We start from the raw sequence: 13583 nt of genomic DNA, 5'->3' as shown, positions 1-13583 counted from the left end.
TCTGCTTCCCTGACCTCTGATCATGCGTGTGGCTCTTTTCTGGACTCTCTCAAGCTTCTCCACATCCTTTTTGAATTGTGGAGCCCAAAACTGGACACAGTACTCCAGCTGCGGCCTCACTAAGGCCGAGTACAGGGGGAGAATGACGTCCCGGGATTTGCTTGAGAAGCATCTATGGATGCAAGCCAGTGTTTTGGTCGCTTTACTAGCCGCCGCATCGCACTGCAGGCTCATGTTCATCTTGTGGTCAATGACGACCCCCAAGTCTCTTTCTTCCATAGTGCTAGCCAACATAGCGATCGCTTCTGACTCCAGTGTCCACATCATTAATGAAGATGTTGAACAGTATGGGTCCAAGGACAGAGCCTTGGGGGACCCCACTGGTCACAGGACACCACGATGAGTGACTTCCATCGATTACTACCCTCTGGGTCCGACCCCGGAGCCAATTTTCCAGCCAGTGGATCGTGGAGGACCCAAGGCGACAATTGGCCAGTTTCTCCAAGAGGCGATCATGGGACACCAGATCGAAGGCTTTTTTGAAGTCAAGATATATGACATCAATCTCTTCTCCCTTGTCCAGGTGATAGGTCACCTGGTCGTAGAAGGAAATGAGATTGGTCAAGCAAGACCTACCCGCAACAAACCCGTGCTGGCTATCCCTTAAGATGTTGGCGTCGGCCAGTCCATTAAGGATGGCCTCTTTAATAAACTTTTCTAAGATCTTCCCCGGGATAGAAGTCAGGCTGATGGGCCTATAGTTAGCCGGATCCACTTTCCTCCCTTTCTTGAAGATAGGCACCACATTGGCCTTCTTCCAGTCTTCGGGCACTACACCAGAGCGCCAAGAGTTTTCAAAGATCCGTGCTAGAGGCTGGGCTATGATCCTTGCCAGCTCCTTGAGTACCCTGGGGGGAAGATTGTCAGGGCTGGCTGACTTGAAGGTATCCAGCTTCTCAAGATGTTCCTTCAGAAAGTCAGCATTAAGGGAGGGCAGGGGATCACCCTCACCCGGACTTCCCGGCCCTGTAGCGGGCATGGGCGTCCCATGGGACTGATGAAAGACTGACGCAAAGTACCTATTTAATAGGTTGGCTTTTTCCTGGGCGTCAGTTGTCAGTTGCCCCATCTGGCTCAGCAGGGGTCCAATGTTGCCTCTGCTTTTCCTCCGGCTCCCCACATATCTGAAAAAGGACTTCTTATTGTCCTTGATGCTCAAAGCTAGCTGGAGTTCAGTTGCAGCCTTGGCTTTCCTGGTCTGCTCCCTACAGGACCGGACCAGTGCAGAATGATCCTCCTTGGAGGTGACTCCCATCCTCCATCCTTTGTAGGCCTTTCTTTTTAGCCTCAGGAGATCTGCTAGGTCCCTGGAGAGCCAGGGGGGCTGCTGTGCCCTCTTGCTGCCTTTCCTCCGAGATGGAATAGACTTAGTTTGTGCATTGAGGATCGCTCCCTTGAGGAGCAACCACTCCTCTTGAACTCCCCTCTCCCTGTGGTCACGGTCCCTTAGGGCCTCACTGACAAGCCTCCTGAGCTTGTCAAAGTCGGCTTTCCTGAAGTCAAGGACTTGTGTGTTGCTGACCTAAGGTTGAAAAAAGGTTTTGTCTAGTAGATAACTGAATAAGTGGCTTGCGAAGTTCCAGCTGTTAAAAATATACTGGACTTCTATAGCTTCCTACAAAGCATCCTGGAACACTTAACAACCAGTAATTATGTTTCACAAAGCCCTGGTGAGATAGGTGAGTATAATCACACATTTTGCAGCTGGACACATTGAATGCTGCAGGTGTTGCTTGCCCAATATTAAACAAAAAGTTAGACTTGAAAGATCTGGAAATAAAACCCAAGAGACTTGGAACATAATACTGTTTTGCTTCCCCCACAGACAACACTCTCCCTTATATATCATATTTGTGTGTGTGTGTGTGTGTGTGTGTGTGTTGGGGGTGTATGTATGTATATATGTGTGTGTGTACATATACCTACTGTTTTTGTTTAGTGACAGTCAGATAGTATTCATTGACTTAATCTTGTAATAAATGTGATCTGTATTAATCATATAATATGTTGGGTGAATATATTTCTGTTTTTTTACTCATCTTAGTTTTGATCTTATGTATTTTGGATTAAAAAGCACTGTTTTTTGTTTCATAACTGCATACTATTTACTCATTACAGTTTGCTACTGTTAAAGAAGAGGAAAGGTTAAGGCATTGGACTAGTACTCAGAATTTTTTAGTTTGATTTTGTCTCTCCTTCAGATTTCTTTTGGGCATTTCTCTAGTACTACCCCAGTGCTCTGAAGAGCAGTGCCAAAAAATACGCCCACCTACCTCCTCCCACTCCCTGTATACCACACTAGATATAAGGTAGGAAAGACAACCTGGGTATGTCCAGAGGAGTGCACACATGCAGTCGGTGGTGCCTCAAACCTGTTTGAAATGCTGCAAACCACACGTGGTGCATGTGTAACCATTTCCCATGCTGCTAATCTGCAGTGCAGTGCCAAAATTTGACACTGGGAGAACCCAGTGTCAAAAAAAAGGTGTGGTGCATGCGGCAGCAGCACGCGCCACCGGAAACAGAGCCTGGCCGTCCAGAACCATATTCTGGCTGCCAGCCAGGCTCCGTGCAGTCAGATTGGTGCCTCTGCTGCCCCAGGAGGCTCCCAGTTAAGGCTGCTGGGTCCAGCACAGTTGTTGGTCCCAGCCTCCCCTACCCCACCCAGGACAATTAGGTATGTGCCAGAGTGTGCATGGAAGCGTGTGCCCTAGGGCACAAAGGAGCAACACAAATATGTACTGCTGCTATTTGTGCTACGGAAAATGCATACCCCTGCATATGGGGACATGCCCCCTGAGGGTATCTTCTACCATCATGCTCAATCTCACTTGGAAACAGTGTTCTTGAGAGTGCCAGTTGAAAGTATCCTCAGGGCAGCTTCACTGTCTCATTTCTGTTATTTGTAGAGTGGGAACAAGTGGGTACACATCTACTCTGGGAGGTGAGTTTTGGGTGTCACAGATGCAGTATAAATAGACCTTAAAATCTATCTCTGCCTCAGTTCCCTGTACCTCCCTTGGCTTATTTCTGCCTTGCCCATTTGAAGTGCAAGTTGTCTGAGGCAGAATGTATGCAGCACCTAACATGCTAAAGGAGGTCTCTGTTTTAATGCTAGTATAATACATATAATAAATAATTAAACATTAGAAGTAATAATTTTTTTAACATTACTGGTCCCCCATCCGTCTCCCCCTCCCCCCCGCCTTGGTGGTATTTTAGTGAGAGCAATAGACTGCAGTGTTTTGGAATCCTTATGCTAAGCCCTTATTTTGCAAAAATATTTTGATGGCATATGAAGGACCCTTTACTCCCTACAAGAGGAGGAAAAGAGGGGTTCATCATTAATGTAAGCATACTTTGCTGCCTCAGATGACATTAACAGTCGGCATATAAGTGAATTCTCCTGAGCATCCTTTAGGTTGTATCAGCAATGATTCTTCTTCAGTCTGCCTGTGCCTTTCAATTAGAGGCTGAGATTTGAAAGGCAGTATGTCACATCCAACTTTATAATACCAGCTGTGCTTTGTTGAAAAAAAAAAACCTTTCTTCAGTCAGAGACTTATTTGTGGTGCAGACGATACTGTTTGTCTCTTTGGAGATGGTTCCCAGTGGTTATAGTTTATGTGCTTATGAATAAGGTTTGCCTCTGTGGTTTTTGTGTCAAAAATATGAAAGGTTTAAAGTTTAAGGTTACAGTTTCAAGAACTGAGAATATATATATTTTTTTTTCCATTTGATTATAAAATAATTAAAAGAAAGAATACCGCAGCCATGATCTTAACAAAAGAGAAGAAAACAGAACAAAAAACCGCCCCAAACTGCACCATACTGACTGAATACCTTCATTTCTTTAAGACTGCTCAAAGTGGATAGGCTTGTATTTGGCACCAGGAGAATTCTGTACCTCACCATCCTTCTCTTTGTGTGTGTGTGTTTGTGCATGTGTGTCTGTTTGTTTTCCTGTGCAGGGCAGGAGAGAATTGGAAAGGACTCCCATTATGAGCAAGAGGGGAAAGTTCAGTTTGTGATTGATGCTGTGTATGCCATGGCTCATGCCCTCCATCATATGAACAAGGATCTTTGTCCTGATTACCCAGGAGTTTGTCCGGAGATGGAGCAAGCAGGAGGCAAGAAGCTGCTGAAGTACATACGCAGCGTTAACTTCAACGGTGAGTGCAAAGAGAGACACTGTCCCAGAACTCCCGGGCCACATAAAAGTTGGGAATTTATTTTGTGTCTAGACTATGGATGTGGTTTCCCTAGATTCCTGAATGAGCGGAGTTGCCATTTTTATGTAGTTCCTGTTTAACATCTGCTTGAAGATTTTGTGTTGCTTTGCTTGAAGAAGAGAAAAATGATATAATTTCAGACTTACAGCATTCTGTCTGACTAAGCCTGGGTTTTTTTATTGGGATTGATGTGGTGTAACCATTTTCAGGTGGGCACATGTGGGAATTAATATGAAGCCACTAAATTGTTTTCATAAGCCCAAGATTTGCTCTTATTGGCAAAAATGGGTGATGGGCTGAAAAATTACTTGACAAATGCCAAATTCAAACTTAATTAGATAGATAAATAGATCTATATATAATTCAGTTTGAATTTGGCATTTATCAAGTAATTTTTCAGCCCATCACCCATTTTATATATATATCTATTTCATTTCCCCTAGTTGGAAAAAAAACAAAGCGAGACTCCGTATACGGGATCTAGCCTGCTTGTCACATGCACAAGGATGAGACAGCCAGTCAAAGGGTCAGGCTTATTTGCAGGTTTCAAAGCTAGTGACTTGGGCTCACTAAGCAGAATGTCCTAGGGTAAAAATTGCTCCAGTCCTCCAGAAGGTCCATAGCGCATAAGCACAAACAGTTGACAGCTATATCTGAAGATGAGATGATGTTAGTTTACATCTCCACAGCCATTTGGGCTTCAGCCACCAAATAAAAGTGATCTTCATTAGTCCTAAGTCTGGGTGTGACAGCTTTAATATTGCCTCTTGCTGATAGTGTATGGCAAAGGGCTTTCATTTATGCTTCCCCCTTCAAGATTGTGTGAATTTGGCTGAGATGCTATAGCAGGATTTCCTCATCCCTGTGAATTTTATTGAAAGTTTATTTGCTTCATTAACATACATGGGGGAGATTCATGTGGGACCAGCCCCAGAGCCATAACAGCTAAACACTCACAGAAGTTAGCCTTACAAGCAATCTGCCATTATTTCCTCCTCATAAACTTTGTTAATATCTGTAACAGGAGCTTTTTAAATGCTCTGTCTCAGCACTCTGCAAGCCTGAGACCCAGGCTCACATTGTCAAATCTGGGAATCCAAAGTCACACATCTAAATACACACATAGGTCTCACTAGGCAGTGATGTCTGGAAGAGTCAAACAGGAGGCACCACTCTCATTGTTACATAAATGCAGAGTTTCTGCATCTTTGAAAATCAGACTTTATTAACTCCAGTGACATTACACAGATTCTTTATATTTTGCATGCGCCTGAGTGTTTTTGTGACAGTCTTTTATTGGACAACACATGGGATATTGAACCCAGGGCCCTCATATATAAATGCACAAGCTGTGAGAACTTGAGAAAAGAGCAAAACCCACATAATTGAGGGCTATAATAGCTCTATGCACAGAGGGCATTTGTAATGCATATTAACTCTGGTGTTAACCTTTGCTGGGTTGGGATCTGGTTTAGTTGTCTAAATATGGATGGAGGTGATTAACATTAGGCATTTTTACATGTGCTCCAGGGGTCATGGGGGTGGAGGGGAAGCTTTAATTAGAGTGGGTCCGAGAGCCCCTCTAATTAAAGCGCCCACAGTGTCTTGTGTATTAGCGTCCCCATGATGCAAAATGGTGGCGGGGGTGCTTTAACTAAAGCTTGTTGAAAGAGTTTTAGTTGAAGTGCCCCTGCCACTGTTTTGAAGTGCCAGGATGCTGATACACAAGGCGCGGAGGCTGGCTGGTGTGTGCTAATTAGCACAATCCAGCAGACTTGATTCGCTGAGTCTGCTCCAACGCACCATAATTACAGCATGTCAGAGCAGCCTTCCCAAACGTGTACAGGCACCCCTAAGTATTTGAAAATGCTAATCGCCTTCCCTCTCTATAGCAGTTTGCAGACTAATAGATACATGCAGAGGAGACACAAATGGGCTGTAACATTCAGATGAGGAAAAAAATCCTAGACCTCATGATCTGACTTGGACACCTTAGGTAACAGAAAGGGATTTTTTTTCTCTCTCAAGTAAAGCATTGCACAACTAGTAAAGTATATTATAGGAGATACCCCAACTCCTCCCCCTCCTGGCCCCACCTCCTTTGCTGGCTATTGTTAGAGGCAAAATATTGCTGAACTAGTAACCTCAGGAATAAAATCTTATCTTACTGATTTTGGAAAGAGAATAGAAACTTACTAAGATAAAACACTATAATAATAAAAGAAACACAATATTTATGTGCATTTACTAATCTGGCATTTAGCAGATGATTCATGTTCATCTCCAAAGGTGATAGGGAGGTTCTTGGAAAGTAGAGAGGTTGAATGCCCATTCAATCATTTTAATAACTAGCAGGAACTAAACTATTTAGTGAATTTTGCCTCATTTCCTGCTCATAGCCCGCTCACAACTAGATTACAGTGCCCTCAATTTCCTGTCCAGAATTTACTGGACTGATATTTTGCAAGATTATTTTTCCCTCGTATTACAATTGGTCACATAAACCACATGGTGTTGTTTTCTTCCTTTGTAACGGTCAGCTCATAAGCAGCGTGGGGCCCAAAGAAACTGCCGTTGCTTTGCATTTGACAGAGAGATGTAGAAGATAAAGTGCATTTTGGAATTTTTAGACAAATTTGCATCAGTTATTGCTTAGCTACTTATGCTTAGTCCTAGACAATATTGCTGAGGAGGGACGGGCACAGAGAGAGCACAAATAAGTTTCCTTTAAGATGTATTATCCTTATGAGAGTTTACTTTTCCCTTGTTGTATTCGCAAAGAACTATTTATATGTGTTTTCACACAGAGCTGCAAAGTTTCCTGTTATTGTCACTGTGCCATGGCTCTGGTGAGATTCTGGGGGCTCTGTTCCCTTTCCACATTGAGCCTCTGCCTCATATACAATATTGCAGGTGTGTTAAAAGCGCAGTAATCTAAAACATTCTTTCACCAGAGTCGAAAGCAATCACAGGCACGTCCATAGTAGTAACAGGGTGGGCCCAGGTTTTGTAGAAGGGATTTTGGGAACCCTGTCTTCCTATAAGTAATGTCCCATTCCTTGTAAAACATACCCCTTTGAGACCATAAGGGTCTGAGCTGCAAAAACGATGGATGGCTTGAGCTGTACATTTGTTTTGTCATTCGTGTGACCCAACCTCAGTTGCTCAGCCTCAAGGAGCCACGAGTGGTAGGGTGAGTAGTCAGAATTGCTGTCACCACGTTCAGTCCATCCTGTGATTTAGGAGTGGGGAATGTCACACACATTATTGCAGTTCACCAAATAGGTATGTTGAAGCAAGATTATGACAAGTGCACAGGAATGAGGAAATCAAAGAGAAGGCATGTGGAACCCATTCACAGGTGGCACGGTGTTTTCCTGTGCTTGGGGAGTGATCCCCAGGCATGCCTCTAGTGGTTTGACATCCCAAAGATGGTAGGAAAGAAGCAGTTGGGCGACCCTATCCAAAGACAGATACAGCCTAGGTTGTTTAGTGTGTCCTGGGGCTTCTTCCTAGAGAAGTTTAGTTCTATACTGCTCCTGTGAGGGTCAATAGCTAAATGCTACCATTTGGCTTATATCGCATTAAGGTCTCACATTCTCATTTCTGTAATGAGGTTCATAATGAAAACAGAGAATAGTGTAACATGATTCCTGTTTCTATATTATAAATGTAGGAAATGCCTTCTCATGCACCTTACATCTATGATCTTCTGATCCTGATTTGTATAGCAGGGGTGCAAATAGATGTACTTTTAACCATGCAGACAAAATCATCTTCCCTTTCCTTGCTTCATTTTTTTTCTTTCCTCCCCTACAAAGATCATGACGTTCATGAAGCAAGAGCTCAAGCAATCTTTTAATGAGTAGAGACTGTGAATTTGTAGTAGGAGCTCAGTATGAATTCCAATATTGTCTTACAATCTTGAGAGCAGAAAAAACCCGATGCAGTGAGATTCTGAATATTAATCTCACAGTGCAGTGATGGTATTCTTTCCTGATGACCTGAAAAAATGAGGGATGCTTTTTCCATGAACTCTGCAGGTCCTTGTCAGAACTGCAGTGACTCTGAACTGAGTCATAAAGAAACACCTTAGATAGTCACATTTATCAAGCACCCTACCCTTCTCTTATTAATTCAGTTCCCTTCTTGATGAGTTTCTTGTGGTGATTAAGAGACAGAATCCTACAAAATCAAATAAATCGTGTCTTTTTTCAAATGAGTTCTTCATGTGAAGAGGCATCATGTACAGCATGTCTAGTGAGAGTATAACTTATTCGTTGGGAACTGAAGATGAATTAATATTTCATAACATTACTGAATGTTCAGGCAGCTACAGGAAGGAGAATGTTGCTAGGTTTCTAAGTTGCTTTTTAGAAATGTGGAGAAACTAACTCTTACTATGTTTACTGAAAGAGGACAAAATTAAATTTATGTCAGCTTTAAATACCCAGAAAGATCCTGCTAACCTGTTATCATAATTAGAAGAATAAAAATAATACATCACATTGGCTAGGCAAATATTAATAATATGTTTCAGCCTGCAGGTTTTGCAAGTGCCCCTGTTAGATATTTTCATAGTTTGCATTAGGAAATCAGATAGAGAACACAGAATAAAATGCTGTAGCAGTTTAAAAACACACCCCAGAAGTCACATGATGAACACTGTGCGCCAAAACATGCAGTCACAAAACCCATCAGGATTGAAAACTGACTAAAAACCAGAGGGTTTGTATTTATTATGCCAAACCAGTTACTCCACTTTCAAAAAGCCAGTCAACTCAGGGGCTGCATCCATGTGAGCATGGACATTTGGTTCCCCAAGGACAACTGGCGGTGGCACACCTTGTGGCACATGGCAAATTACCCTGGGTGGAGGAGGGGAGGCTGGGGCGAGCACTGGGCTGGCCTCAGCAGCCTTACCTGGAGTCCTGGGGGCTTCCCAGGACTGCAGCAATGGCAATTCTGCCTCTAGAAGCCTGGCTGGCCGCCGGAGTGTGGATCTGGGCAGCCAGGGTCCAGTTCTGAGCGTGCACTGCTCCACTTTCTTTTTCCCTGCAGGTTTTTTGAGCCCTGGATATCCAGGGGTCAACCCCCCCACTCCAAGCACTACTTGTTTGGACATGGCCAGAGAGTTTTTTATGTGGGATCCAACATGATCATAACTGTCTGCCGTTCGGCAGACATTGAGTAGCTTACTCTCACTCCCCCCAAGAAAGTCACTCACAATTTTGTGTGTGGTGGGGTATAGATTTTCAAATAAATTTAAAAGTAGAAATGAGGATATGCCTGGTAAAAAATAAAAAAAAACAAAACAAACAAAAAAAAACCCAACAACAAACAACCCAGATATATATTTATGCTGTTCAAATACATTTTAAGAAAAGTGTAACTTAAAGGTAAACACATATTAATAGGTAATCACATTTAAGTGATGTTATTAGTTATGACATGAAGTATAGTGCATGACACTTCGGGAGATTAAAACAACACTGTGTAGGTAGGGAAGTGGCAGATATGATGTCTGCAGGAATTATGCATATAGAAATCATGAGCAGGCATGATGCATCCAGCCCCAGATTCAGAAAAAGCACTCTAGTGTCTGCTTAATTAGAAGCACAGTCTCAAGTGCCTTCCTGAATCAGAGACCCAGGGAGTAAGCACCAACAGCAGTTACTACTCCTGTTGAGCAGGAGAGATATTAAAGAGCTACATAAAGGAAGCCATTTGAAGGGCACAACAAAAGGTTTTATTATTCTTGCAAAACCCAGAAACTGCAGACTCCTGAGCACCATCCGCTAGCACATTGACTATTTCCACATCTACCAACGTCCCTCTTTTATACGTACTCCCATAACAATAAGCATTCTCCATAGCAAGCTCAGCAAGCTGTGTTTGTTGTACAGGGCTATAGTCCGGAAGGCGTTGAATACTTTCAGTAGAGTTAATGGCTCACTATCACCATTATCATCTGCAGGCACTCAAATTTGCCACTTCTTTGCTACTTACTGCACATAGTGAGGGTTCCCACCTCCCTTCCTCCCCAATGCATTCTCACCAGGGCTGCCATCATTTGATTTCTAGATTCCATTTAAAAAACAGGTATCCTGCTCATCTGGGTATATGACATTTAAAAATCCTTTCCTTTTTTTAAGGCAACTTTTAATCTTACCACTAATGTTCCACTTACCAAGTTCACCCCTCATCTACTTAAGCAAAAAATGAGCATATAGATGCCTGCATGTAGATGTCTGTATGCAGTCAGATAGCTGTCTGCATTACTCTCCGATTTCCAGGGTGTAACCTCAGGTGATACAAGATGTCATGGTTTAATTGACTTCATTGGAGTCAGGATAATTTGCATCGGCTATGAACCTTCCCCTTAGTGTGTAAAAAACCATCCATTTGTTCATGTACATGTTGTTCCTTTGATTGGGTCCGATGACTATAACTACAAAGGTTGATGATGCCTTCTGGAAGTCCAGATCCATCTGAATTACCATAGTGTATATGGGGGTGGGTGGGGGGAGGCCACAAGTAAAGGACTGGATCCAGGTGCCAACTAAGAGTCAGTGCAAGCATGCCAACTGCTGCTGCCACTACCCAAGGCAAACAGCTTCCTAGATCCAATCCTTTGTCAGCTGTGACAAAGCATAGTTTGCTAATGATACACACTCTTAAAAGTCATGATGAATCACATTTACTGTTTGCAGAGAGATAGTCATGTTAGTCTGGTGATTTACTACCTGTGGTGACTTTCAGAAGGAGCCTAGGAATTGTAACCCCTCCTCCTTCTTCACCTAAGAAATGTTTTCCCACTGTAAATGTATTCTGGCTGCATTAATCTGGAATGACAATTAAATATCTACGTAGTACCCAGAGGGGGCAAGAAAAGAGAGATTTCAGTGGAAGATTTTCTGTACCAGCCTTTGAACTTAATCTATGTCTGATCTCAGAGGAACTGTAGAATAGACGAGAAATAATTTACCAGGGTTAGAATTTGGAAACTATGCTAATTCACTCCTTCAAATCTTCTTTCACATACTGGGATTCAATGAAGAATGGGAATTCTGAAGAAAGCCGTAACTAAAGCTCAGTGCTACAACAGGATAGATTTTTTCATTGCTTCAAGGGAAAAAAAGTTCTGTAGTAGGAGGAAGTTTTGAATATAGATATACTAGTGCATTGTCATGATCTTCAGTCTTGACACAATAGCGCTGTACCCCACTGAATCGTATTTTTATGCATCTTGAAATAAATGCTGTCTTTGAGATTTTTCCCCTAGTCCTATATAAAAAAAAATATGTCTCTTTGAATACCCATGTAAGAAGGAGCCTTGCATCTGAATCAGTGCTACAGTGCTACTATCTAGAATGCAGATTTCCTGGCTAGAGTTTTCTTTCCAATAAATCATTTCTAATGTAATAAAAAGGCATCAAAATTCAGCCTGTCATCTCCCTATCATATGAAATGTGTCTAGTTTCCCCCTTTTATGTACTGGCAATGGATGTGCTAAGAGGAGGGGGCTGGTGGTCAATCCCACTGCCCAACAAAGTGCCTATTCAGGAGAAGAAAATTATAAACTCAGAAGTCCAGAGGGAAGCTTATCTAATATTTACGCAGAGCTGACTAAGGGGTGCATGGTCAGACCGTAGGACATCTGAAATAAATGATGCAACTAGCAAGCAGGCTGTACCAGGCCACCACTCTGGATCTTAACAGCAGTAAACATAGCTGAGCATGTTGCACTTTGGCCCCCCGATGCATCAAGCGAGTTCTGGGCTCTGTAGCTCTGGTGCTACGACTCTCTACCAAGCTCCTCTACCTAATATAAGTCACAGGAGTGGGTCCAGAATCCATCCCAAAGCTGTTCATGACTAGGCTACCTGAGAACAGCAAGTATCAATGTCCTCAAGTCTAAACGAGGGAGAATACAAGGAGAGATTATGAGCAGTTTCCCTATAGTTTGCTCTGCTCTTTTCCATCCCAATTGCATGCTGATTACTGGAATAAGAACATATTGTGGAGGAGGGAGCTATTTCTGGATGCCCGTCAAGACTCACAAGACCTGGGCTGTCTTCTGACGGCAGTATCTCTCAGAAGCAGATGGAATATTTTTGGAGGGGGTGGAGGGGAATCACTTAGAGGTTCCATTCACAGGCCTAGTTTTCACTAACCAACTCCCTTAGCGCAGAGAGAGGGAAAAAAAGAGAGGGGAAGAGCAAAGCTCTTCTCATCTTTCTTGCTATGTGCAGGGTGAGAGTGAAGACAGATGTTATTTTATGGGCTTTTTTTTCTTTTAAGCCAAAGGCTATAGGTCTTGATAGTTAATCACAGAAAGAGGGATAGGATTATAACACTGTCCCAAATGGTGTCCTATGATGTCGTAAAGTGCCCATTTACACTTCTGTAATGATGGATGGCCTCTGCCTGAGCTGTGATGCCAATCCGAGAGCTTCCAGCCATGACCAAACAAATAAAACGAGTATTGTAAAGCTTTGGCATTTTGTTTGTTTGTTTGTCTGTCTCGCTTCCTTCCTCAGGCAGTGCTGGCACTCCAGTGATGTTTAATAAAAACGGGGATGCACCAGGGCGCTACGACATCTTTCAGTACCACACAACAAACACCAGCGCCCCAGGTTATCGTCTGGTTGGCCAGTGGACAGATGACCTACAGCTTAATGTAAGTCCAATTTCCTCTTTGCTTCCTCATTTTCCACGGAGTGGAGTAACCCAGCAGAAAATAGGGCTGGGACCTCTGTTACCTTTTTTATGTGGACGTAATTTTTTCTGCACCATTCTCTGTTGCCCTGTATGCAGCATGTTCTCACCTAGTGTCCAATCTGCACTGATTAAAACTGAGTTCTGATGACCATGCAGACTGTTTTTTTTTCTTTTGCATATCTGAACTCTAGCTGCTAACCAGGACGGTGGCCTTGTTCCCTATAATGGAGAGTTACTTGAAACTGCTGGGTTTTCAGGTTTCAAAATGCAAATTGCTCTGAACATCTCCAACTTGGTGCAAATGAAATGGATTTTTTAGCTGCTCATATATCCCAAGGGTTATTTTTATGCATTTAGGGATGAGGCGTTTCTTACGTATGAGACCAATCCTTACGTAATTGAAAGGTAAGAATAGGCAAGCTAATGTCACTATGTAAAAGAATGACCATGACTCTTGTTTGCATCTGTAAAGTCAACTTTTTCATCTGTGGCACATGAGTCGCTTTTTCTTCATTTTTTTGTGTCTTTTAAGAAAGAACTACCCACCTATATATATATATATATATA

The 13583-nt window shown here is 42.7% G+C and overlaps 1 protein-coding gene across 1 annotated transcript in view; it reads left to right on the top strand.

Moving 5' to 3' along the window:
* Positions 1–2825: 2825 nt before the first annotated feature.
* Positions 2826–13583, top strand: part of GRM7 (glutamate metabotropic receptor 7) — a 176644-nt gene continuing 165886 nt past the window's right edge. The window contains exons 1-3 of the mRNA XM_006024157.3: positions 2826–2925; positions 4032–4232; positions 12836–12975. Coding sequence (XP_006024219.1) covers positions 2826–2925; positions 4032–4232; positions 12836–12975 — 441 coding nt within the window. The remainder of the gene's footprint in view (positions 2926–4031; positions 4233–12835; positions 12976–13583) is intronic.

The sequence above is a fragment of the Alligator sinensis genome, unplaced genomic scaffold (assembly GCF_000455745.1).
Source record: "Alligator sinensis unplaced genomic scaffold, ASM45574v1 scaffold451_1, whole genome shotgun sequence".
Lineage (NCBI taxonomy): Eukaryota > Metazoa > Chordata > Crocodylia > Alligatoridae > Alligator > Alligator sinensis.
Note: the sequence above shows the minus strand (reverse complement) of the source record. Positions and strands in the feature narration are given on the sequence as shown.